Raw genomic sequence first — 23,852 nt, 5'->3', positions numbered from 1 at the left:
TCCTATTTCCCAATCCTTTCTTGTAGGTGGGGATGACCTACAAGTCATCCTCATCCCCATCCATGATTAAGTTCTCACCAATAAGGTGCAAGGGATTACTGGTGGGTGAGCCCTCCAAGAAAGCTCTTTAAAAAGGTTGACGCATATGGCCTAATAAACTTGTGTGTGTGATGCTGGATCAGCTATCTTGTAATTATAAGTTGTCTAATACATGTTAAAAGTAGATGAGTAGAAAGATAAAAGAGGTATTCCTCAGAAATATCCTGGCATCTATTCCAGCTCTGAACTTCCTATCTCTGGGGGGGAAAATATCCTAATTCTTAAGTTGCTATTTGGCATCTGTTCATTAGGAACCAACACTATTCCTGACATAGTCACATATCAAAATTTGTGGACTATGATCAAAGAGTGAAAAACAAATGAAGCATACAAGTCAAGAAACTGGAAATACAACAGAATAAAGGAAAGCAGAAGGAAAGAATAATTATCAAACTAGACCTCAGTAAATTAGAAAATTAAGAAAAAAAGAAATGATTGATAAGTCTAAGCTAGTTCTCTAGGGGAACAACAATTTAAAAAAATATGTAGACATGTATTTTACCTGCAAAAGTAATAGGTGAAGAAAGCACAAATGAAGCTAGAAAGTAAGAAATATAGAGGAGATGAAGTGATTTATACATTGCAAAATTCTCTGCAAATAAATTTGAAAATGTGGGTCAAATAGATGATTTTCTTGGAGAATATGTTACTAGAGTGATGCCAGAATAGAAAGAAAACTTAAAAATGCTGCTAACAGTGAAAAAAATAAGATAGCAGTTTTCTGTGACCAGTTGTTTTTGCTCTTCCTGCCTCTCCGTGGCTGTCGGAGTTTTCAGAGTGAGAGTAGTGAATTTCTGGTGAGAGAACCTCTGAGTGTGGGGTGGCTGGGGCGACCTGCCTAGTGATCTATATGGTCTCTTGACGAGGGTGGTCACACACAAGAGGGGTGAAGACAGTGATTCTTGGCATTGCTATGCTATGCTAAGTCACTTCAGTTGTGTCTGACTCTGTGTGACCCCATAGACGGCAGCCCACCAGGCTTCCCCGTCCCTGGGATTCTCCAGGCAAGAACACTGGAGTGGGTTGCCATTTCCTTCTCCAATGCATGAAAGTAAAAAGTGAAAATGGAGTCGCTCAGTCGTGTCCAACTCCTGGCGACCCCATGGACTGCAGCCTACCAGGCTCCTCCGTCCATGGGATTTTCCAGGCAAGAGTACTGGAGTAGGGTGCCATTGCCTTCTCCAGATTCTTGGCATTAGGACCCATCAGAAAATAAAGAGACCTGAATTTTCAGGTTTTAATAGCAATTTTCAGGTCCTTATGTTCCTTAAACTTTTTTGTTTAAAAAAAATTTTTATTTTTAATCATTACTGTTTGATTCCTTAAAGTAAAAAATGTTTTAAACAGTGTATCCAAATAAATAATGATAAAGCTTTCAAAGCAGCATTGTGCATAAAGAAGCTTGAAAGGGTTTTGACAGGAAAATTAAGTTTTGAAAAAACAGAAATAAGCATCAGAATACCTTAGCTCTTATTAATTATTTTCATGGAAAAGTATCTTGTTCTCAAATGCTGGTAAGCTCGAACACCCTACTGGTTAAAAATAAATAGACAAAGTGTGAGGAAATGAACTAACGAAAAAAACAGGGCAACCGGCACAGCTAGAGAGAATAATTAAGCTCTGCTAAAGGCATCAGTCATTTCGCCAGTCATCCCTCCTAAGGCCAGGGTTCATGCTTGGTGTTGACAAACACCGCGGTCACATGGGCCCCTGGCATCCAGAAGGGCCTGCTTAAAAGAGCATTTGGTATTATATTAAAAGTGTTTTCTTTTCCCTGAACTTTGCAAGTTTTCTCTCATAATCTTTATTTAAAGAGATGTAATTTTAACTTAATGTCCTCTTTTTACCCCGTCTTTTTCCCTGGTAGTGGGACCAGTGAACCATGGAGCTGTATTTTGGTGAATATCAACATGTGCAACAGGAATATGGTGTCCACCTGAGACTCGCAAGTGATGAAACCAGGAAGTCCAGGAATTCCCAGCATGCTAAGGCAGGCTCCTACGGTGTCAGTATTCGGGTCCAGGGCATTGATGGCCACCCCTACATAGTCCTCAATAACACAGAGCAGTGTCTGGCAGGCACGTCTTTTTCTGAAAACGGGCCATCATTTCCAGCTCCGATGATAAACAACCTGCCCCTCCATCCCAGCAAGGGGTCTGTGGTGGAAGAGAGCAGTGCAGAAGAACTGCAGCTCCCAGAAAACCCATATGCCCCACCTGGCCCAGTAAGAAACCTGAAACAGCCCTCTGTCTTTGAGGGCAAGAATGGGGCTCTAGAGCGCAAAGAGGAGCCAAGGAAAGCATCCCCCATGCTGAACTTTGAGAGGCATCCAGAGCTTCTACAGCCCTATGATCCTGAAAAGAATGAGTTGAGCTTGAAAAATCACCAGCCTCCTGAAACCAGTTGGCTGAAAGCTTTAAGAGAAGGGACGAACAATAAGAAGGCCTGGACTTGCATGCCCAAACCTAGCCTTTCCCAGCCCACCAGCCCTCCCTCCGAAGACCCGGCCAGGTCCAATGTGACGGCCATCCGTCTGTGCAGCTCCGTGGTCATCGATGACCCCAAGAAGCAGACCTCGGTGTGTATGAACGTTCAGAGCTGCAGCAAGGAATGTCTGGCAGAGGAGGCTCTTGCCCCTAGCGGGAGGCCCCTGCCCACCCCCAGCCTGCAAGCCCACCTCGAAGCCAAGAAAACCAGACCGGATGTGCTTCCCTTCCGGCGCCAGGACTCAGCCGGGCCTGTGCTGGACGGAGCCCGGTCCCGGAGATCCTCCTCGTCATCCACGACTCCCACTTCAGCCAACTCTTTGTACAGATTTTTACTCGATGATCAAGAATGTGCCATCCACGCCGACAATGTGAATCGTCACGAAAACAGAAGGTACATCCCCTTCTTGCCTGGAACTGGGCGGGATATTGACACGGGGTCGATTCCTGGCGTGGATCAGTTGATTGAAAAATTTGACCAAAAACCTGGGATGCAGAGAAGAGGCAGGTCTGGGAAGAGAAACAGGATCAACCCAGAAGACAGGAAAAGGTCCCGAAGTGTGGACAGTGCCTTTCCTTTCGGTCTCCAGGGGAACTCGGAGTACCTAACGGAATTCAGCAGGAACCTGGGCAAGTCCAGCGAACACCTGCTGCGGCCGTCACAGGTGTGCCCGCCGCGTGCGCAGGAGCACCGGGGCAGGCAAGGTGGGGGGCGCGCCTTCGCCAGGCTGCTGGGAGCCCAGCCCAGGCCGCCCCTGCAGAACAAAGACGGGAAAGTTCCAGAAAACAAAAGTGCTCAGGAAAGTCCGACTGGGCGCACATCCTCCCTCCCAGCACAGACCAAGAAGGAGGAGGAAATCAAAACAGTCACGGCTACGCTGATGTTACAGAATCCGGCGCTGGCGACTTCCCCTGATTCAGGGACCAAGAGGATTTCCGTGAAGACGTTTACTTCCACCTCAAATACTCAGGTAATACTGGTGGGAGTCATTTTGTTTCCCTTCTAAACCATCTCCATCCTGGCTGTAGGAATAGGTATCTTCCATCTTGAATCAGTAATTGCATCATCTTGAATTAGTATTATTTTTTAGAGTTTTCCCCTGCGGATTTTGACCTGCCAATCATTCATTTTTCTAAACTAATTAAGTAACCCTAGATTCCTGTCGTGTTCTTGTTTGTGCAGTAACTTATCAAACACAATTGAGAGACTCGATTTTTCTTTTTGTGTTTGTGTAAAATCTGAAAGTATGCAGAATTTGTTTTCAAAAAACAAAGAGAGGCTCCATGCTTAGATTTGTTTAGATGTGTTAATTTTCCTCATGACATTGAGTGACTGGATTAATTTCTGTCCTGAGAAATTAGGTTAATCCTAATTCAGGTTTATCCTGAAGTGATGGAATTTCTTTAAGTGGTACATTTAGTGTTTTGGTAGTAACAATAAAAAGATGATGATAGTGATAAGATGGATTAAAAGGTTGGTAAGTGCCAGGCACTATTTGTTATGTATTACAGGATCTCACCAACCCCATGAAGGAAGGTGTTATTAACTTCTATTTACAGGTGAAAAATTGAGGTGAGGAAAAGTTAAGTACGTTGCCCAGGGTTACAGGGCTACTAAGTGGTGGAACCAGTTGTAATGAGCATCCTTACCTGAGGAATTCTTTCTGGAAAGTAGGAATGTGTTTGGAAGCTTCTGCTGTGGGGTGTTGCCTTCTTCCTGGAAGCTTCATCCTGTGATCTAATAACAGACGTTGTGTTCCAGGCCACACCGGATCTGTTAAAAGGCCAGCAGGAGCTCACTCAGCAAACCAACGAGGAGACGGCCAAGCAGATACTTTACAATTACCTCAAAGAAGGGTTAGTGATTTTCCTTCAAGGAGCACAGTATTGTCCTTTATGGCAGGCTTCTTACTTTTCTCTTCTGAGACCTTGTGTTTTGTGCTTCCTTCCTGCCCTGTGTGAGCCATTTCAGGGTTCAGGCTCCGTGGCTGGAGTTTTCATAACAGCATTTGAGACTTGGGTGGAGGAGGGTGAAGAAGGGGAAGGAAATGTAGGGAACGACATCATACTTTAAAAGTTCAAAATGACTCTGACTCTCCACTATTTTAGAAACAAATTCAAAGATAGGAAGACTGTCTATTCAGTTTTGAATTGAATCAGTCATTGACTTGAATTTGCCTCTGTATACACAAATGTAATCTATCGTCCCTTATTATAAGTTACAAATAAAAATACCACCTCTCCCCAGAGTTGATGTTGGCGGGGAGCCCCTGCTTCCATTATTTTTAATGAGTCATTTAAAAGCTGTGCTTTCCACTTACTTATCTGGGAAGGTTGAGTTTGAATAATCTGGTTTTCAGTCCTTACTTAGATACCAAATAAGCTGGGATTCTAGGCCAGGAATTTGAAGTTTCTGTTTCAGTTCTCTCATCAGATATGATTAAAAAGAAGAAAAGCTTTATACTCTGACATAACTGAAAGTCACTTGGCAAAAATACTCATTGGTATCAGAACACTTCATAGTTTTGTATTGTGGCTTACAATTTTCTGTCAGTAATGTAGAGCTGACAGAATCATTCAAAATATAAGATAGGGGCTCTTTTGAAGGAAAAAAAAGTAAAGAGATTCTTCTAACTAAGAACTAGTTATTAGTGTCTTTCTGTGAAGGGTTTTACCATGAGAAAATTAAAGTAGAAGAACTTTTAACATTTAAAATGGTTTCTCTACATTCTTTTGGTTTTTTTTGGCCCTTGATTTACTGAGAGACTGAGACAGACTTTAATGGGAGACACTTATTTAAGGAAACTTATTAACTTTTCTTAAGTGTCAGGTATGTGTGATAAAAGGTGCAGGGTGCCTAGCTGTTAATAGAACTTTATCTGACCATTACCTGTGAAAGTCTAGACAGAGGGCAGCCGTGTTGACAACCTTGGCTTGGGGGATTTATTTTTTTAAACAAAGGCTAAAACAAATTTAATATCATTGTGGGGCATTCATAGTGTCACACACATATAGGAGAGATTCCGTGTTGGAATAAATATTTGTCATTTAATTTAGGCAAGAAATAGATGACTAAATGTTTATTGGATGTCATCTTCAAGCTTATTTAGTATGTACCTGTGTCTCTTTCACATGTCTGGAAATGAAAACCTCTCTCCCAAATCAAGTGGTAAAATAGAACCAATTCTTTGGGAAAAAAAGCCGTATCCATCCTGTTCTCCTCACATGGGTTCTGTCTGAACCTTCATTTTTTCCTGTTGCAGTCTATCTTTTTTTGGTTAAATTTTATTTTTCATTTTTGTCTGTACCATGCTGGGTCTTCATTGCTGCGCAAGGGCTTTCTCTAGTTGGGGCGAGCCAGGCCTACTCACTAGTTGTGGTGCCTGGGCTTCTTTCATTGCAGAGCATGGGCTTTAGGCATGTGAGCCTCAGTATTTGTGGCGCATGGGCTTTGTTACCTTTGGCATGTGGAATCTTCCCGGACCAGGGATTGAACCAGCATCCCCTCCATTGGCAGGCAGATTCTTAACCACTGGATCACCAAGCAAGTCCCAGTTTATCTTCTTAAAGGGCTTATTGTTTGTGCGTTGTGGCACATAAACTAGTCTGAGACTAACGGTTGTGCCTTCATTTTTTAAAATTGTTTTCTGCTGTGTCTTTTCCAGAAGCACCGATAATGATGATGCTACTAAGAGGAAGGTCAACCTGGTGTTTGAGAAAATACAGACTTTGAAATCTCGAGCAGCAGGGAGCACACAAGGAAATAATCAAGTAAGGAGAAGCTTGGTGCTTTGTAGAGGGCATTTCACATGGAGCATGGCAGGCAGATTGCTTTCTTCAGTCTGTACTTTTGGTTGCAGCAGGAAGTGGGGAGTTTGCCATGTAGTAGGCAGTACCAAAGATGGAACAGCATGCTTTCACTGTTGGTAATTTGTATCTGCCTATTTTCTAGAAAGGTTTTTAAGAAATTTTACTTTTAAAAAAATCTGTAAAATAAAACAGGACAAAGTGATAGGTGGTAAAATTTAGAAAGGGAAAAGAAGACTAGGAAAAATGAAGCATTAGATGGAGAACCCTAGCATTATAGTAGGCAGGTTTGAAAAGTAAGTATGAATAGGCTTGGACACACATTCTCAAACTAGAGAATATGAAAGAGAGACTGATGGGCTGACCCGTGTGGGCTGAAGGAGTGGAATGGGGCCAAAGTTTTTTTTTTTTTTTTTTTTAAGAAAATCTGCCTGTTTATAATTTATTATACTGGGGACTTGGGACTGTTGAGTTGGGACTTGGGAAATTTTTTTGGTTAAGGCAGTCATCTCTTATTTAGTGAGCATCTGATAAATGCTGGACATACTTTGTGTCACGAAGGGAAGCAGGATTTATGAGGGAGGACTAAAATCTTGTCTCTCAATTCTGTGCCACCTTGACTTGGGCCCATTTCTTGCTTGGGCATCTTCCCTTTTCCCTTGTTGGGGGAGTATTCTGCACTGGAAGGAAAGAGGAGATACCCAGAGGCAGGCAACAGGGAATATGTCTATAGCTTCTTTTTTAACTTTGGCAACATGTGAATGAAGAATATTTTAAGGCATCAACTATCCTTTTTCCTCTGTTGTTCAGTATTCCCAGACTGCTGCTCTGGTATCAAATAAAAACATTTAAAGTTTTAATTGATTAATTTACTACATATAACTGTTTATAGTTACAGATTTACATATTATATACTTATTTTTCATATATTCTGTTATATATTATGCATTGAATTTGTAAATATATAAGTTATATAAATGCACACGGGCACACAGTTCCCACTGGGGAACCGTTAAATTATATACTTTGCTTGTAGGCAGGCTTTAGGAGCTGAACAGTTTTTACAATTAGGTTAGAATTTTTTTGCTGAAACTTTTACATACAAATCATCACCATGACTGTTGCTTTTCATTTACCTGCATATTCTCTTGGAGAATGCATCCTTTGGTCTTGATGTTCAGATTGTCATTGTGGTCCCAGATGAAGGGTATCCAGCCTTAACTGGGAAAGTCGGGGTAGCCCTTCTGGAGTCAATAACTCTAATGTTGTCTCAAAATATCATAGAATTCTCCTAGACAAGGGGGAAAGGCAGGGCATTCTAGGTAGAGGGAATAGCACAAAAAACATAAAATATAAAGAGATGTGCACTTGTCATGTTTAGGGGACTGGAGGTAGTTTAGTGTAGCTGGAGGAGGGAGCTAGGATGTGGGGACCAGGCACCAGATAGGAAGGACCTTGTAAATCATGTCGTTTCAGGCAGAGGTGATAGGTTAACACTGATGGGCTTTTAAATGGCCGTGAGTGGTGTTGTGTTTGTAAAAATTCATTCCTTTGTAGCTTTTGGAGAGAGGTAAGATTAGAGGAAGGGAGACCAGCTAAGAAGCTGCTCCTTCTTAATCAAGCCAGAGATAATGAGGTGAACTTAGGCCCTTAGACTTCTGGCTCCAGTCAGAGTACTGTGACTGCTTAATTATCCACATTTTTCTACTCTCTGTGTCTCTCACTTAGGAATCCGATTATTTGCTGGCAAAGGTTTTTATATTTTGGTGTCAGTTAAGTGGCTTCCTGAAAGAGAACCCTCTCCCTTAATAGGCTGGAACCATATTGGAAAGCAGAGAAGCAGGCAGTTTTTGTTTGGAAAAGAACAACCTACAATTTTTCTCCTTGGGTTAGGTTTGAATTTCTGAGATGGATTGTTCTCATTTTGCCTAAGAAAATAGGAGGGCCTCTGTTTTTGTTGATTGTTGGTTTCCGGTCTGCTTCCCAGGAACAGATGAGGAAGTACATCATTCTAGGTTCACGCATGGCTCACACCTGGATTTGGGTGCATGAGAGCCAAGACACTGCCTTTTCTGGTTTTCATTTCTGCTTTCCCCTCCCTTTTATTTGTAATTTTCTAACCACTTTGCTATAGGGTTTTAGCCAAATCCTTTTGAGAGTGTCATCCTGTTAAATCTATACAAGAAAAAAAAAATAAAGCACCTTGAACATTTAATATCTTTGCAATTGATTGTAGGCTTCTAATTCTTCATCTGAAGTCAAAGATCTCTTGGAACAGAAGAACAAGTTGACCACAGAAGTGGCTGAACTTCAGACACAGCTTCAACTGGAAGTCAAGGTACCTGTGATTTTTCTTTGTACTATTTTATTCTTTTCTGTCTTGATTGATAGAGTATTTTAAGTACCTTGGGTTGCCCAAGTGAAATGAAAACAATTTTTTTCCCAAGAGAAACTTTCTTCCCATTACTGAGCAAATTCCTGTAAATTTAATTCCTGTTTTCTGAAGACTTTTTTTTTTTGGTAAGTAACCAAAATCATGGCTGCAGATGGTGACTGCAGCCATGAAACTAAAAGATGCTTGCTCCTTGGAAGAAAAGCTATCACCAACCTAGACAGCCTATTAAAAAGCAGAGACATTACTTTACCAACAAAGGTCTGTCTAGGCAAAGCTATGGTTTTTCCAGTAGTCATGTATGGATGTGAGAGTTGGATTGTAAAGAAAGCTGAACACCAAAGAATTGATACTTTTGAACTGTGGTGCTGGAGAAGACTCTTGAGAGTCCTGTGGACTGCAAGGAGATCCAACCAGTCCATCCTAAAGGAAATCAGTCCTGAATATTCATTGGAAGGGCTGATGCTGAAGCTGAAACTCCAATACTTTGGCCACCTGATGCAAAGAACTCATTGGAAAAGACCCTGATGCTGGGAGGGATTGAAGGTGGGAGGAGAAGGGGACGACGGAGGATGAGATGGTTGGATGGCATCACCGACTTGATGGACATGAGTTTGAGTAGGCTCCTGGAGTTGATGATGGACAGGGAAGCTGCAGTCCATGGGTTTGCAAAGAGTTGGACATGACTGAGCGACTGAACTGAACCAAAGCATGTAGAGAATGTTGGCTTTGACAGAGTAACAGAAATGCTGTTGGATTCAGATGGGCAAATTGGAAACTAAATGTATATAAAATGTCTGGACTAGGTAGTAGAAAGAGCAGAATGTGATTAAGATGTGTTTGTGTTTTTCTTTTAGAAGTATTACAATTCATTAAGTGTTCAGTATTCTTTCTAGTTGTGAACTCTTATGCTTTAATTTGGAGAAGGCAGTGGCACCCCAGTCCAATATTCTTGCCTGGAAAATCTCATGGATGGAGGAGCCTGGTAGGCTGCAGTCCATGGAGTCGCTAAGAGTCGGACATGACTGAGTGACTTCACTTTCACTTTTCACTTTCATGCATTGGAGAAGGAAATAGCAACCCACTCCAGTGTTCTTGCCTGGAGAATCCCAGGGACGGGGGAGCCTGGTGGGCTGCCGTCTATGGGGTCGCACAGAGTCAGACACGACTGAAGCAACTTAGCAGATGCCTTAATTGCACAGTTCCATCAGGTTGTTTAATAATCTAAATGCAGAGACATGGAGTCCATCTGAGATTCAGGATTCAGTGGGGTGACATTAGTGTACAGTGGAGGTGCTTTAACTCACACACATTTGTTTTAGAATCAGCAGAACATCAAAGAAGAGAGAGACAGGATGAAAGCAGACTTAGAAGTGTTGCAAAGCCAGCATGACAGCAAGGTGGAGGAGAGCACTGTGCTGCAGCGGCGGCTGGAGGAAAGTGAGGGGGCGCTCCGGAGACACCTGGAGGAGTAAGTGTGGGCCCAGAGTCTGAGCCCTCCCCACCCAGGCTCCTGAGCCCATGGAGCCAGATTCTTTCTGTCCGTTTAATTCTCCGCAACCTTCAGATCTTCATAGGGGCTGGTGAATCTGCCTTTTTCCCCTCTTACCCTTGCAAAATTGTAAAACCAGTGACGTGTAGACTGGTAAGCAGAATTTAAAAATTATTTGTGCACCTCAAAGGATGTTTTATAAAATTCTAGCCCTTAAAGTGGATCTCATGGCAGGTTAAGTGAGCAGCTGGGAATCCCGAGTGTTGTATCTAGAGATACTTTAAGAGCCTGAGTCCAGTCTCTACAAAGCAATGTCATGTGACCTCCACAGTCTTCTGCGTTCAGAGTTTTATCCTGGACGATGCTGGCTTTTGTGACCAGTGTTTATACTTCTTTTGTGTCTTTAGAGAGAAAGTCAAGCCCAAACGGCCCTGCCATTTTGTTGTATTAAAATCTGTGACAGTGGATATTTTATTCATTTCAAGAGATTTAAAAGAGAAAGATTAGCAATAGACCCACCACCGTTTTTTCCCTACTTGCTCTTGTTGCAAGAGCATCCTATCTAAAGAGTCTGTGTAGATGAAAACCTGTCCACATGTAGAAATCCATGAACAAGAAACCAGAGCCTACAGTTATGTGATTGCTGGGATTCTAGCAGTGATTTAAGAACATACAAGTAAAATACCTGACCCAGTTGTGTGAGGAGAATGTCTAAATGAATGTGTATGTCATCTGAACAAATGTGGCATATACAAAGGAATACTTCGAATACCTCATGGTGAGTGTTTTATATCTGATTAAATTTGTGTGAAATACAGAATGAGCATGTATAACATGTGGGATGTCTGAATGTGTGAGCTGCATCTCAATAAATTGTATTCTAACCTGAAAAAAAAAAATCTGTGACAAAAGGACTTGAAACGAAGGTCTGAAATGAATGGTGCAGTGAAGTCCACTGGCTTTGACAGAAGCTTTATGTGAGAGGTTAAGCAGGAGTGAAATCTAGAGGGAAATTCAAGAACAGTAGGACATTGTATCATAAAAGCATTTCATTACCTTTGCCATTTTGATGGTATGGTGTGTGCTTTTAAAATATTCTTAGAGGTTAATTTCAGAAAAGAGGTTGAAAAGAAAAAAACCCTGAAATTTAGTGTAGTAAAGACTTTACTGTGTTTGAGTGTCTCCTGAGGAGGTACGGGTCAGCAGTGGACTGCTACAGGGGCAGGGGCTCTGGGTACAATAGACATGGTATGGCATAAGCCCTCTTGGAGGAGGTCGCCATTAACCCCACCATAGAGCCCCCAGAACTTACACAGGACTGGGGAAACACACTCTTGGAGGGCACAAACAGAAGAACCTTCAGCACACCAGGACCCAGGAGAAAGGAACAGTGACCCCCACAAGAGATTGACCCAGACTTGCCCGTGAGTGTCCAGGAGTCTCTGGCAGAGGCATGGGTCGGTGGTGGCCTGGTGCAGGGCTGGGGGCACTGACTGTAGCAGTGCCTGCATGGGAGCTTTTGAAGGAAGTCGACATTATCTTCATTACCTCCACCATAGTTTGGCTTCAGGTCAAATAGCAGGGAGGGAACACAGCCCTGCCCATCAACAGAAAATTGGATTAAAGATTTTCTGAGCATGGCCCTGCCCATCAGAACAGGACCCAGTTTCCCCCTCAGTCAGTCTCTCCCATCAGAAAGCTTCCATAAGCCTCTTATCCTTCTCCAACAGAGGGCAGACAGACTGTGGTTTTCCCTCACAGAAAGCTAACCAATCTGATCACATGGACCACAGCCTTGTCTAACTCAATGACACTATGAGCCATGCTGTGTAGGGCCACCCAAGACAGAAGGGTCATGGTGGAGAGTTCTGACAAAACGTGCTCCACTGGAGAAGGGAATGGCAAACCACTTTAGTATTCTTGCCTTGAGAACCCCATGAACAGTATGAAAAGGCAAAAAGATAGGACACTGAAAGATGAACTCCCCAGGTCGGTAGATGCCCAGTATGCTACTGGAGATCAGTGGAGAAATAACTCCAGAAAGAATGAAGAGATGGAGCCAAAGCAACAACACCCAGCTGTGGATGTGACTGGTGATAGAAGCAAGGTCCAGTGCTGTAAAGAGCAATATTGCATAGGAACCTGGAATGTTAGGTTCATGAATCAAGACAAATTGGAAGTGGTCAAACAGGAGATGGCAAGAGTGAACGTCGACATTTTAGAAATCATTGAACTAAAATGGACTGGAATGGGTGAATTTAACTTAGATGACCATTATATCTACTGCTATGGGCAAGAATGCCTTAAAAAAAATGGAGTAGCCATCATAGTAAACAAGAGTCCAAAATGCAGTACTTGGATGCAGTCTCAAAAATGACAGAATGATCTCTGTTCATTTCCATGGCAAACCATTCAGTATCACAGTAATCTAAGTATATGCCCCATAGAAGAAGATGAAGAAGAAGTTGAACGGTTCTGTGAAGACCTACAAGACCTTCTAGAACTACCACCCAAAAAAGATGTCCTTTTCATTATAGGGGACTAGAAAGCAAAAGTAGGAAGTCCAGAAATACCTGGAGTAACAGGCAAATTTGGCCTTGGAGTACAGAACGAAGCAGAGCAAAGGCTAGTAGAGTTTTGCCAAGAGAATGCACTGGTCATAGCAAACAACGTCTTCCAACAACACAAGAGAAGACTCTACACATGGACATCACCAGATGGTCAACACCGAAATCAGATTGATTATATTTCTTGCAGCCAAGGATGGAGACGCTCTATACAGTCAGCAAAAACAAGATCGGAAGCTGACTGTGGGTCAGATCATGAATTCCTTATTGCCAAATTCAGACTTAAATTGAAGAAAGTAGGGGAAAACCACTAGACCATTTAGGTATGACCTAAATCAAATCCCTTATGATTACACTGCTGCTGCTACTAAGTTGCTTCAGTCATGTCCGACTCTGTGCAACCCCGTAGACGGCAGCCCAACAGGCTCCGCCATCCCTGGGATTCTCCAGGCAAGAACACTGGAGTGGGTTGCCATTGCCTTCTCCAGTGCATAAAAGTGAAAAGTGAAAGTGAAGTTGCTCAGTCGTGTCCAACTTGTAGCGACCCCATGGACTGCAGCCTACCAGGCTCCTCTGTCCATAGGATTTGCCAGGCAAGAGTACTGGAGTGGGTTGCCATTGCCTTCTCCCATGATTATACAGTGGGAGTGACAAATAAATTCAAGGGATTAGATCTGATAGAGTGTCTGAAGAACTATGGACAGAGGTTTATGACATTGTACAGGAGGCAGGGATCAAGACAATCCCCAAGAAAAAGAAATGCAAAAAGGCAAAATGGCTGTCTGAGGAGGCCTTACAAATAGCTATGAAAAGAAGACAAGTGAAAGGCAAAGGAGAAAAGGAAAGATATACCCATTTGAATGCAGAGTTCCAAAGAATAGCAAGGAGAGATAAGAAAGCCTTTCTTAGCAATCAATGCAAAGAAACAGAGGAAGACAATAGAATGAGAAAGACTAGAGATCTCTTCAAGAAAATCAGAGATACTAAGGGAGCATTTCATGCAAAGATGGGCTCAATAAAGGACAGAAATGGTATGGACCTAACAGAAGCAGAAGATATTAAAAAGAGGTGGCAAGAATAGAAGAACTGTACAAAAAAGATCTTCATGATCCAGATAATCAGGATGGTGTGATCACTCACCTAGAGCTAGACATCCTGGAATGTGAAGTCAAGTGGGCCTTAGGAAACATCACTATGAACAAAGCTAGTGGAGGTGATGGAATTCCAGTTGAGCTATTTGAAATCCTAAAAGATGATGCTGTGAAAGCGCTGCACTCAGTATGCCAGCAAATTTGAAAAACTCAGCAGTGGCTACAAGACTGGAAAAGTTCAATTTTTGTTCCAATTCCAAAGAAAGGTAATGCCAAAGAATGCTCAAACTGCTACACAATTGCACTCATCTCACATGCTAGCAAATTAATGCTCAAAATTCTCCAAACCAGGCTTCAACAGTATGTGAACTGTGAACTTCCAGATGCTCAAGCTGGATTTAGAAAAGGCAGAGGAACCAGAGATCAAATTGTCAACATCTGCTGGGTCATCGAAAAAGCAAGAGAGTTCCAAAAAAACACGTACTTTGGCTTTATTGACTATGCCAAAGCATTTATGTGAATCACAACAAACTGAAAAATTCTTAAAGAGATGGGAATATCAGACCACCTGACCTGCCTCCTGAGAAATCTGTATGCAGGTCAGGAAGCAACAATTAGAACTGGACATGAAACAACAGACTGGTTCCAATTCGGGAAAGGAGTATGACAAGGCTGTATATTGTCACCCTGCTTATTTCAGTTATATGCACAGTACATCATGAGAAATGCTGGATTGGATGAAGCACAAGCTGAAATCAAGATTGCCAGGAGAAATATCAATAACTTCAGATATGCAGATGACACCACACTTATGCCAGAAACAAAGAACTAAAGAGCCTGTTGATGAAAGTGAAAGAGGAGAGTAAAAAAGTAGGCTTAAAACTCAACATTCAGAAAACTAAGATCATGTCATTCGGTCCCATCACTTCTTTGCAGATATATGGGGAATCAGTGGAAACAGTGAAAGACTTTACTTTCTTGGGCTCCAAAATCACTGCAGACAGTGACTGCCACCATGAAATTAAAAGACGCTTGCTCCTTGAAGAAAAGCTTTGACCAACCTAGACAGCATATTAAAAAGCAGAGACATTATTTTGCCAACTAAGGTCAGTCTAGTCAAAGCTATGGTTTTTCCAGTAGTCATATATGGATGTGAGAATTGAACTATAAAGAAAGCTGAGCTGCAAAGAATTGATGCTTTTGAACTGTGGTGTTAGAGAAGACTCTTGAGAGTCCCTTGGACAGCAAGGAGATCTAACCAGTCCATCCTAAAGGAAATCAGTCCCAAATATTCATTGGAAGGACTAATGCTGAAACTGAAACTCCAATACTTTGGCCACTTGATGCGAAGAACTGACTCATTTGAAAAGACTCTGATGCTGGGAAAGATTGGAGGTAAGAGGAGAAGGGGATGGCAGAGGATGAGATGGTTGGATGGCATCACCGACTCAATGGATGTGAGTTTGAATAGGCTCCTGTAGTTGGTGATGGACAGGGAAGCCTGACGTGCTGCAGTCCATGGGGTCGCAAAGAGTAGGGTACAACTGAGCGACTGAACTAAAAGACTTTACAAAATAAAAAAGGTAGAACAGCTGTGAGTTTAATTTGGAACAGAGGTCGGCAAACTTTTCTCTGTTAGATAATAAATGTTTTAGAGTTTATGGACTGTACTGTATGAAATTGTTCATTTCTGCCATTGTATTGTGCAAATGACCATAAGCAATACATGAATGAGCATGGTTTTGTTCCAATAAAACTTTATTTACAAAAGCAGGCAGTGGGCCAGATTGGCCCACGGGTCATAATTTGCTGACTCTCCTGGTCTGGAGTACTGAGAGTGGGGTTGGTCCAGAGTCAGGTGCCTTTAGTGAAAACATTTATCATAAAAGTTGTGCTCTATGGCCTAATTCCGTATCTTCTCTATCCAAATTCTAGTACCCTGTGGTCTCCTTTTGGGGAAGAATATTGCTGTATAACCTTTCCCATTACAATGGCTTGAGTTCTCACTTGTCTTCTCCTTGGGCAGTTAGACTGCAGGTATAGTTCTTACCAGTGCCTTTCTGGTTTGTGATATTTTGTTCAGCGCAGAACAGAGAATGGGAGGCTACTTGGGGACTTAGATGACTCTATTTGACCATCTGAAGGTCTGAAAACAGACTGGATGAAAATAAGCAGAGACCAAGAGAATCTCTCTCGTGGGTTTCCTTTTCTGCCAGGCTGTTCCAAGTGAAGATGGAACGGGAGCAGCACCAGACTGAAATCAGAGATCTCCAGGATCAGCTCTCGGAAATGCATGATGAGTTGGACAGTGCGAAACAATCCGAGGACAGGGAGAAGGGGGCTCTGATCGAGGTAAGCTGGGCCGGAGGTGTGGGGTGGGTGGGGATGGGGAGCTGTTGTCTGTTGTGTGCTGCTTGTTCTGCTGGTGAATATGGTTCCCTTTTGTGAGAGCATCACGTGTTAACTCACATGGAGTCCCAGTCCAAATCCAACAGTTGTCCGCATGTTTCCGTATTTACTCCATTTTTTCTTCTGTCCGGCCGTTCAACTTTGTTTTTTAAAAATTCATCTATCTATTCATCTTAATGAACTTTTTCAAGGGAATTTACAGATAATACCACATTGCACCCCTAAGCTGTTCAACATGCATTTAAATCGTTAGATAATTTTCTTATAACTACAATACTATTATCATATCCCCTTCATGGATCACAGCCTTGTCATGGTGAAGGAGCTTGCATAACTCAGTGAAGCTACGAGCCATGCCATGCAGGGCCACCTAAGATGGATGGGTCAAAGTAAACAGTTCTGACAAGTTGTCCACTGGAAGAAGGAATGGCAACCCACTCCAGTATTCTTGCCTGGGAAATCCCGTGGACAGAGGAGCCTGGCGGGCTGCAGTCCATGGGGTCACAAAGAGTCGTATACGACTGAGTGACTAACAAATGGCTACACGTGGTGCACAGCAACTGTGATGTGAGCTTCCGTTTTGGTGATGTGTTTTCAGGTAGAGGCTAATAATGAGACTCTCAGGAAAGGGAAACAGAGCACATCTTTTCTTAAAAATGTTCCTGGTGTTGCTGGCTTTCTGGTTATTTGCCTCTTTCTTGTAACGGGAGCTATATCTTCTACCGCTGCCTTTCTGCACGATAAGTTTGGACACAGTGAGCTTCTCTGTGCTAAAATGGGTTTCTCTCCATCTGGAAAATTGTCCTCACTATTTTTATCAATTTCCTTTGATATGTCAGTGACATTTAAAAAATGATCTATGGTTTTTATATCAAATTAAATAGACCCCATCTCCTCATCACTTTCAGTTTATTCTTCATATCTTAATAAAAAGTGGCCAGGGGGAATCTGATAACAGATTACAGTTGTAGCCAACTTTTCCACTGGACTTGGCTTAGAATAGACTCTTAAACTCAGTGAACATTAAACGCTTCTGCTTTTGAATGCTTGGAAATGCTTGAAGGCCCTGTATTTTGTGAGGCCTGCATAATGAACAAGATTTTTCAGGAAATATCTTTTAATACTGTACATTCTGTTAAATGACATTGGGCCTCTATATGGAGTCACTATGAAAAAAGGATAGAATCATTATTAAAAAAAAAAAAAGATGAAAGAAAGAAGAAAGGAAGACAGTAGAAAATGCCTATTCTCTTAGGATAAGCCAGATATTAATTGACCAAGAATAGAATGACTGTGTTATTCTTAAGTAACCAACTGATGGTTTTGAATTTCTTTTAAAATTTAAGATACAAAAATAATTATAGCTCAAGTAGTCAGTCATTTCTTTGACCCTGAGTATGTTTCCCTTTGTTTTGGTAAGTAAGTGAAGTCCTCAGTCGTGTCCAACTCTTAGCGACCCCATAGACTGTAGCCTACCAGGCTCCTCTGTCCATGGGATTTTCCAGGCAAGAGTACTGAAGTGGATTGCCATTTCCTTCTCCAGGGGATCTTCCCAACCCAGGGCTCGAACCCAGGTCTCCCACATTGTAGACAGGCGCTGTACCGTCTGAGCCACCAGGGAAGCCCAGTGGTGTTTTATCCCTGACCTTTACCAAGATGCAAGTACTTAGGTATCAGTAAAATATTCTGGTTATGAAATCTTGTTGGTTTAGGGGTAGACTGCTGCTCAGAAATAACATCTCTAACATAAGTATAAGCTTATTTTGAAGTGATGTTACTGAATATTATACACAGTAAAGAAAATGATGATTCTCACCAGCTGTGTTGCAATTTCTAGGCCATCTTTCTGTGGGAAAAATGACGTAATTCTTTGTCAGCTGTACGTTTTTTTGAGGGGAGGGCACACCATGTAGCATGTGAGAGCTTAGTTTCCTGACTAGGGATCAAACCCGTGCTCCCTACAAATTTAAGAATCCATCCTGAACCCTCCTCTCTCCTCCCTCCCCATACCATCCCTCTGGGTCGTCCCAGTGCACCAACCCCAAGCATCCAGCATCGTGCATTGAACCTGGACTGGCATCTCGTTTCATACATGACATTTCACATGTTTCTTAAATTTGTAAGGAATATATTAAATTAAAAAAAAAAATGATATAAATTTGTTAAAAGTACTATAAATAATTCCCCTGGAGCAGAAAATGGCAACCCACTAAAATATTCTTGCCTGGGAAATCTCATGGACAGACGAGCCTGGTGGGCTACAGTCTATGGGGCTGCAAGAGTCAGACACGGCTTAGCGACTAAACCACCACCACCACTATAAATAATTAAGATGACTGTCATTGCTGAATATATTTTATTATAGTTCAATTTCATGACAGTGATAATCATTTACTGAGCATCTATTAACATGCAAGGCATTGTGTTACATACATTATCCATGTTTGTAGCCCTCTAATAATATTATCTAAGAATATTAATGCCCTCTAATAATTCTGCAAGGTAATTGCAAAAAAAAACAAAAACAAAAACAAACCCGTGCTCCCTGCAGTGGAAGCAAGGAGTCCTAACCACTGGACTGTCATGGAATTTCCATTTCTTTTCTTTATGTTTGATTTTTGGATTGTCAGCTGTAGTTTTGATATATGACCTTTACTTGTCTTTTCAGTGAGCAAGGGCTTCTGTGGAAGCTTTTGTGCAAAGGGTCTAGATCAGCGTTCTTTCTCCTGTTGACATGGAATACCTATGGGTAGGTGGTCTGTGAAGATGTTCTGTGGACCTGTGAGTGGCTCTGGATGTTCTGGTCTGTGTCTTTCTGTGGCCCTCCTGTCAGGACCACCTCTGGCCTGTTGCTGTGAACAGCCAGCTCCCAGAGCATGCTTCCTTTTCTTCTCAACTTTCCTTGTTGTCTTTTCAGGTTCTGGGCAGGTTTCTTTGCTTCAGTTCAAACAGGTAGACCTCCTTCTAGGCACTTCCAACTGAATCTAGTACCCTTTTCACTTGCATCCGAGAGACAGAGCACAGCCACACCACTTGCTCCTCAGCCTCTCTGGAGCATGTAGTTTTGTTGTCAGGCCTGCAGAGGCTGTACAGTGAAGGGAACCAGCATTGTTATCCAGTCTGGGTCTCATCTTGGCTCTATCACTTATATGCTAGGTGATCTTAGGCATGTTATTAATAGCATCTCAGAACTCCAGTTCTTTTTTTAATTAATAAGAACAATAGTATTCATCTCCTATGATTTTTAGAAGTGCTTAGCATAATTCTTATTATGTAGTTAGTACAAATAGTTAGTCTTTTTAGCCTAACCCCTCTACTCCTCCCCATCCACTCCCAAATATACATCTATACTAGGTCTTTATCTCCTGTGGCTTCATGTGAAGCTAGCCTGGATGTGTATAGGTTTTGAAAGGGCTGATTCTGCGTACCCAGAGTTTTCCTCTGTTTTCTTTGATGGGAGTCTGTAGACTGGCATGTGCATCTCTGGTGGACGTTTGCATATATTTTGAGATTTATATGTTTTACTCTTGTATCATCGGTGGCTCAATGGTAAAGAATTCGCCTGCCAATGCAGGAGACGTGGGTTTGATCCCTGGGTCTGGAAGATTCCCTGGAGAAGGAAATGGCAACCCACTCCAGTATTCTTGGCCTGGGAAATCGCACAGACAGAGGAGGCTGGCGGGCTACAGTCCTTGGGGTCGCAAAGAATCAGACACGACTGAGTGACCAGAAAGCAGCAATATGTTTTCTCCTACTTCTTTGGCTTGATATAATTGACAGTAAAGCCTCAGAGGTGATGAAGTTTTTGAAATTTCTCTGTGCCTTTTGGTCTCTACCCTGGAAAGCTTCAAGTGCTACTCAGTGATACGGTGAGGTGTAATCTGATTGGATTTGTACAGCAGAGTCCATTTAAGCAGCAGCCCCCAGTTACAGATAACAGTGTGTTGGTGTAGAATTGACCATAAAAACTTAGTTTCTTGACATGCATTGGTGGCAGTACACAAAAGGCAACATGAAACACAGATATATCCTGGAAAAGATAAGTGTGGGAAGAGGAACTGCGTTATCGTCAGAACAATTGAGAAATGTGTGAAAGTAAGGGCAGGAAACAGGAGTACGCTCACAAGGGCTGCTGTGAAGAAGCTGGCAGGAGGCTCCAGGAAGACCTAGAGGGGTTGCCAATAGCAACAGTGATGTGTGTGTGTGTGGAGGTGTTTCTAATAGCCCTGAACTGGACAGGGGAAGCCACAGGCATCTCCTTAGATAAATAGCAGAATGGGGTATATTTTCATAAATTTGCTTATGTGTTTTGTGTTTGGTGCTTTGGAAGAGTCAGAGTTGCTCTAGTTACCTGGATGATTCTCTGTAAGTTTCTTCTGAGCTTACTAATGCCTGCTAGCTAGATTCTTGAGGAACTAAGTCTTAGTCTGTGCAGTGCAGCTCCGCCCTGGAATTGCAGAGGCTCCCCTGCTTTAATGGGGCTTCCCTGGTAGTTCAGCTGGTAAAGAATCTGCCTGAAATGCAGGAGACCCTGGTTCAATTCCAAGGTTGAGAAGATCCGCTGGAGAAGGGATTGGATACCCACCCCAGTATTCTGGCCTGGAGAATTCCTTGGGGTTGCAAAGAGTTGGACACGACTGAGCAACTTTCACTTTCCCCTGATTTAATGTACGTACATGGCCTAGAGCAATGGTCCTCAACCTTTTTCACGACTGGTTTTGTGGAAGACAGTTTTTCCACAGACCAGGGCAAGGTTGGGGGGTTGATTCAAGTGCATTATGTTTATTGTGCACTTTATTTCTATTGTTGGTACTTTGTGATATAATTTATAATAATTATACAACTCACCATAATGCAGTATCAATGGGAGCCCTGAGCTCGTTTTCCTGCAACTAGATGGCCCATCTGGGAGTTTTGATATGAGTTTGCAGGCAATAGATTTATTACAGTCTCTGTGCAGTCAAATTTCTCTGCTAATAATGTGTATTTGCAGCTGCTCCCCAGTGCTTAGCATCACTGCTTCAGCTCTACCTCAGATCACCAGGCATTAGATTCTCATAGGGAGTGCACAACCTAGATCCCTCACATGCACAGTTTACAGTAGGGCTCATGTTCCTATGAGAATCTAATGCCACTGCTGATCTGACAGGAGGCGGAGCTGAGGTCACAGTGCCAGTGATGGGGAGCAGCTGTAAATACAAATGAAGCTTTTTCCCATTGCTCACCTCCTCCTGCTGTGCAGCCTGCTTCCTAACAGGCCACAGACCAGCATCGGTCTGTGACCTGGGGGTTGGAGACCCCTGCCCTAGAGCAAAGGAAGGAAATTCCATTGTCAGTTATTCTTAAATTGATACAAATAGTGTCACCCCCTCATCAGTGACCCACGTCTTGAATGCAAAATAGTTTTCTCTGTTGAGACCTCAGTTCTCAGGTGACAGCCCTTCCTCCAGTTCTACAGGAGCTCCAAGAGGACAGGATGTGTATTTACTCATGAACTACCAGTGAAGGAATGGATGAGTTTAGAATTCTGACATCTCCAGACTCTTGCTGTACTGCCCATGCTAATATATGCCCAGAACAGGCCTGCTCCCAGCAATCACTGATCCACCCATCAAAAATATAAATCAGATGTGTTTTCTTTTCAAGAAATGGATAATCTTGTGAGTGAAAGTGAAAGTCGCTTAATAGTATCTGACTCTCTGCAACCTCACGGACTATACAGTCCATGGAAATTCTCCAGGTCAGAATACTGGAGTGAGTAGCCTTTCCCTTCTCCAGGGGATCTTCCTGACCCAGGAATTGAACCAGGGTCTCCTGCATTGTGGGTGGATTCTTTACCAGCTGAGCCACAAGGGAAGCCCAAGAATACTGGAGTGGGTAGCCCATCCCTTCTCCAGTGGATCTTCCTCACCCAGGAACCAAACTGGGGTCTCCTGCATTGCAGGCGGATTCTTTACCAGCTGAGAGAGACAAGCAAATAGAATCTAGATATAAGGATTGTAGAGTAAAAGTATTAAGTACTGTGAGAAGCACAGCTAAAATGAGGTTGGGTATTCAGGAAGGGGATTCAAGGAAGACTTCTTGGAGTAGGTCATACAGTGTCTGAGTCTTGAGAGGTTTTCTGAAAGACAGAGACAGATGGGACCAAGATGGGTGAAGGATCCCCCTGACAGAAGATACCTTGTGGATGATGGCATAGACTGCAGGTGAGAAATTGGAGGTGGGGGAGCTGTTGGGTAGCTCGTGCAAACCACCTGGGCCGGAGGTGAGGAGAGCCTAACCCTGGAGAGGGGAAGGAAAGGGTCTAAGATGTTACAGAACTATTTAGTCACGAGGGACAAGGATGAGAGGGATCAAGGTCGTTGCCAAGCTCCCTAGCCTGTGAGCTCCCGAGCAGGTGCTGATGTCCCTGAGAGTAATGAACAAAGGGAGAAGAGAGGAAGGGACTTGATGAATCCACTGAGAGACATAAGCCTCCGTAGGTGCCTGAGGGACATCCACATGGCCGAGTCTTGCAGGTCTGAACTCAGATAAGAGTTGGAGGTAAAGGTTTGGGAGTTATTTATGTAGAATTAATAGTTGGAAAACAAAACAAAACTAGGTGAACTTGCCAAAAAAGAATGAAGAATGTGAAGTCACATTCTTAGGGATCATCTTAGCTTTTTAGGAAGAGGGAGGGAAAAGCCAGAAAAGATTGTCACAGAAAAAGTGGCCCAAGGGAAGAAAACAGGAGCATGTAGTATCTTTGAACTGCAGGGGAAAGAGAATTCTAAGGGTACGAATACAGAGGATCAAAGCTTGTGTGAGCTCAGCTGCTCAGTCATGTCTGATTCTTTGTGGCCCCATGGACTGTGGCCCTCCAGGTTCCTCTGTCTATGGGATTTTCCTGCAAGAATACAGGAGTGGGTTGCCATTTCCTCCTCCAGGGCATCTTCCCAATCCAGGGATTGAACCTGCGTCTTCTGGACTGGCAGGTGTGTTCTTTACCACTGAGCCAGCTGGGAAGCCCCAAAGAGGATCAAAGGAGAGTAAAGAAAAGTGAAGACTGAGCAAAGGCCTTTGGATGTTGAGATGAAGAGGCCAACCTTGGAGGGAACAGGGGTAGTAGAGTAGGAGCAAAAGCCATTTGCAAGAGATTAAGGGTGATCAAGAAGTACACACAGTGAGTAGAAATTATACTTTCAAAAGTTTGGTGGAAAGCTTGGTTTTTTATGTGTGTGTTTTGTTTGTTTTTGCCCTTGACTGAGAGGATTCTTGTCCCCTGAGGAAAAGGACATAGATGCAAGGAAACAGAAAGGAACAAAATGACAAGAAAAAAAAAAAAGACGACTGATCAGTAAAGACTTGGAGCAGGCTGGTGAGGAGGAAGCTGGCTGTCTGTGAAGTGGCTTGGGGCAGGGAGGAGGCCTGGCATGCAGAGGAGCTAGGTGGTCAAGCCCAAGTCCTGGCTGAGTGCACAGTAGGGACGTCTGTGGAGCAGGGGGAGCCTGAGCTTGAGGGTTGCGGAGC

General features: G+C 42.9%; 1 protein-coding gene across 2 annotated transcripts in view; it reads left to right on the top strand.

The window, feature by feature from the left end:
• Positions 1-23,852, top strand: part of CGNL1 (cingulin like 1) — a 170,162-nt gene that overhangs the window by 58,657 nt on the left and 87,653 nt on the right. For both annotated transcript variants that reach the window (XM_003586570.6, XM_010809305.4), the window contains 6 exons: positions 1,967-3,556; positions 4,348-4,442; positions 6,251-6,356; positions 8,629-8,730; positions 10,107-10,255; positions 16,151-16,286. In XM_003586570.6, coding sequence (XP_003586618.1) covers positions 1,982-3,556; positions 4,348-4,442; positions 6,251-6,356; positions 8,629-8,730; positions 10,107-10,255; positions 16,151-16,286 — 2,163 coding nt within the window. In that variant the 5' untranslated portion in view covers positions 1,967-1,981. The remainder of the gene's footprint in view (positions 1-1,966; positions 3,557-4,347; positions 4,443-6,250; positions 6,357-8,628; positions 8,731-10,106; positions 10,256-16,150; positions 16,287-23,852) is intronic.

The sequence above is a fragment of the Bos taurus genome, chromosome 10 (assembly GCF_002263795.3).
Source record: "Bos taurus isolate L1 Dominette 01449 registration number 42190680 breed Hereford chromosome 10, ARS-UCD2.0, whole genome shotgun sequence".
In the NCBI taxonomy this organism is placed as follows: domain Eukaryota; kingdom Metazoa; phylum Chordata; class Mammalia; order Artiodactyla; family Bovidae; genus Bos; species Bos taurus.
This window is presented reverse-complemented; position numbering and strand designations above follow the sequence as displayed.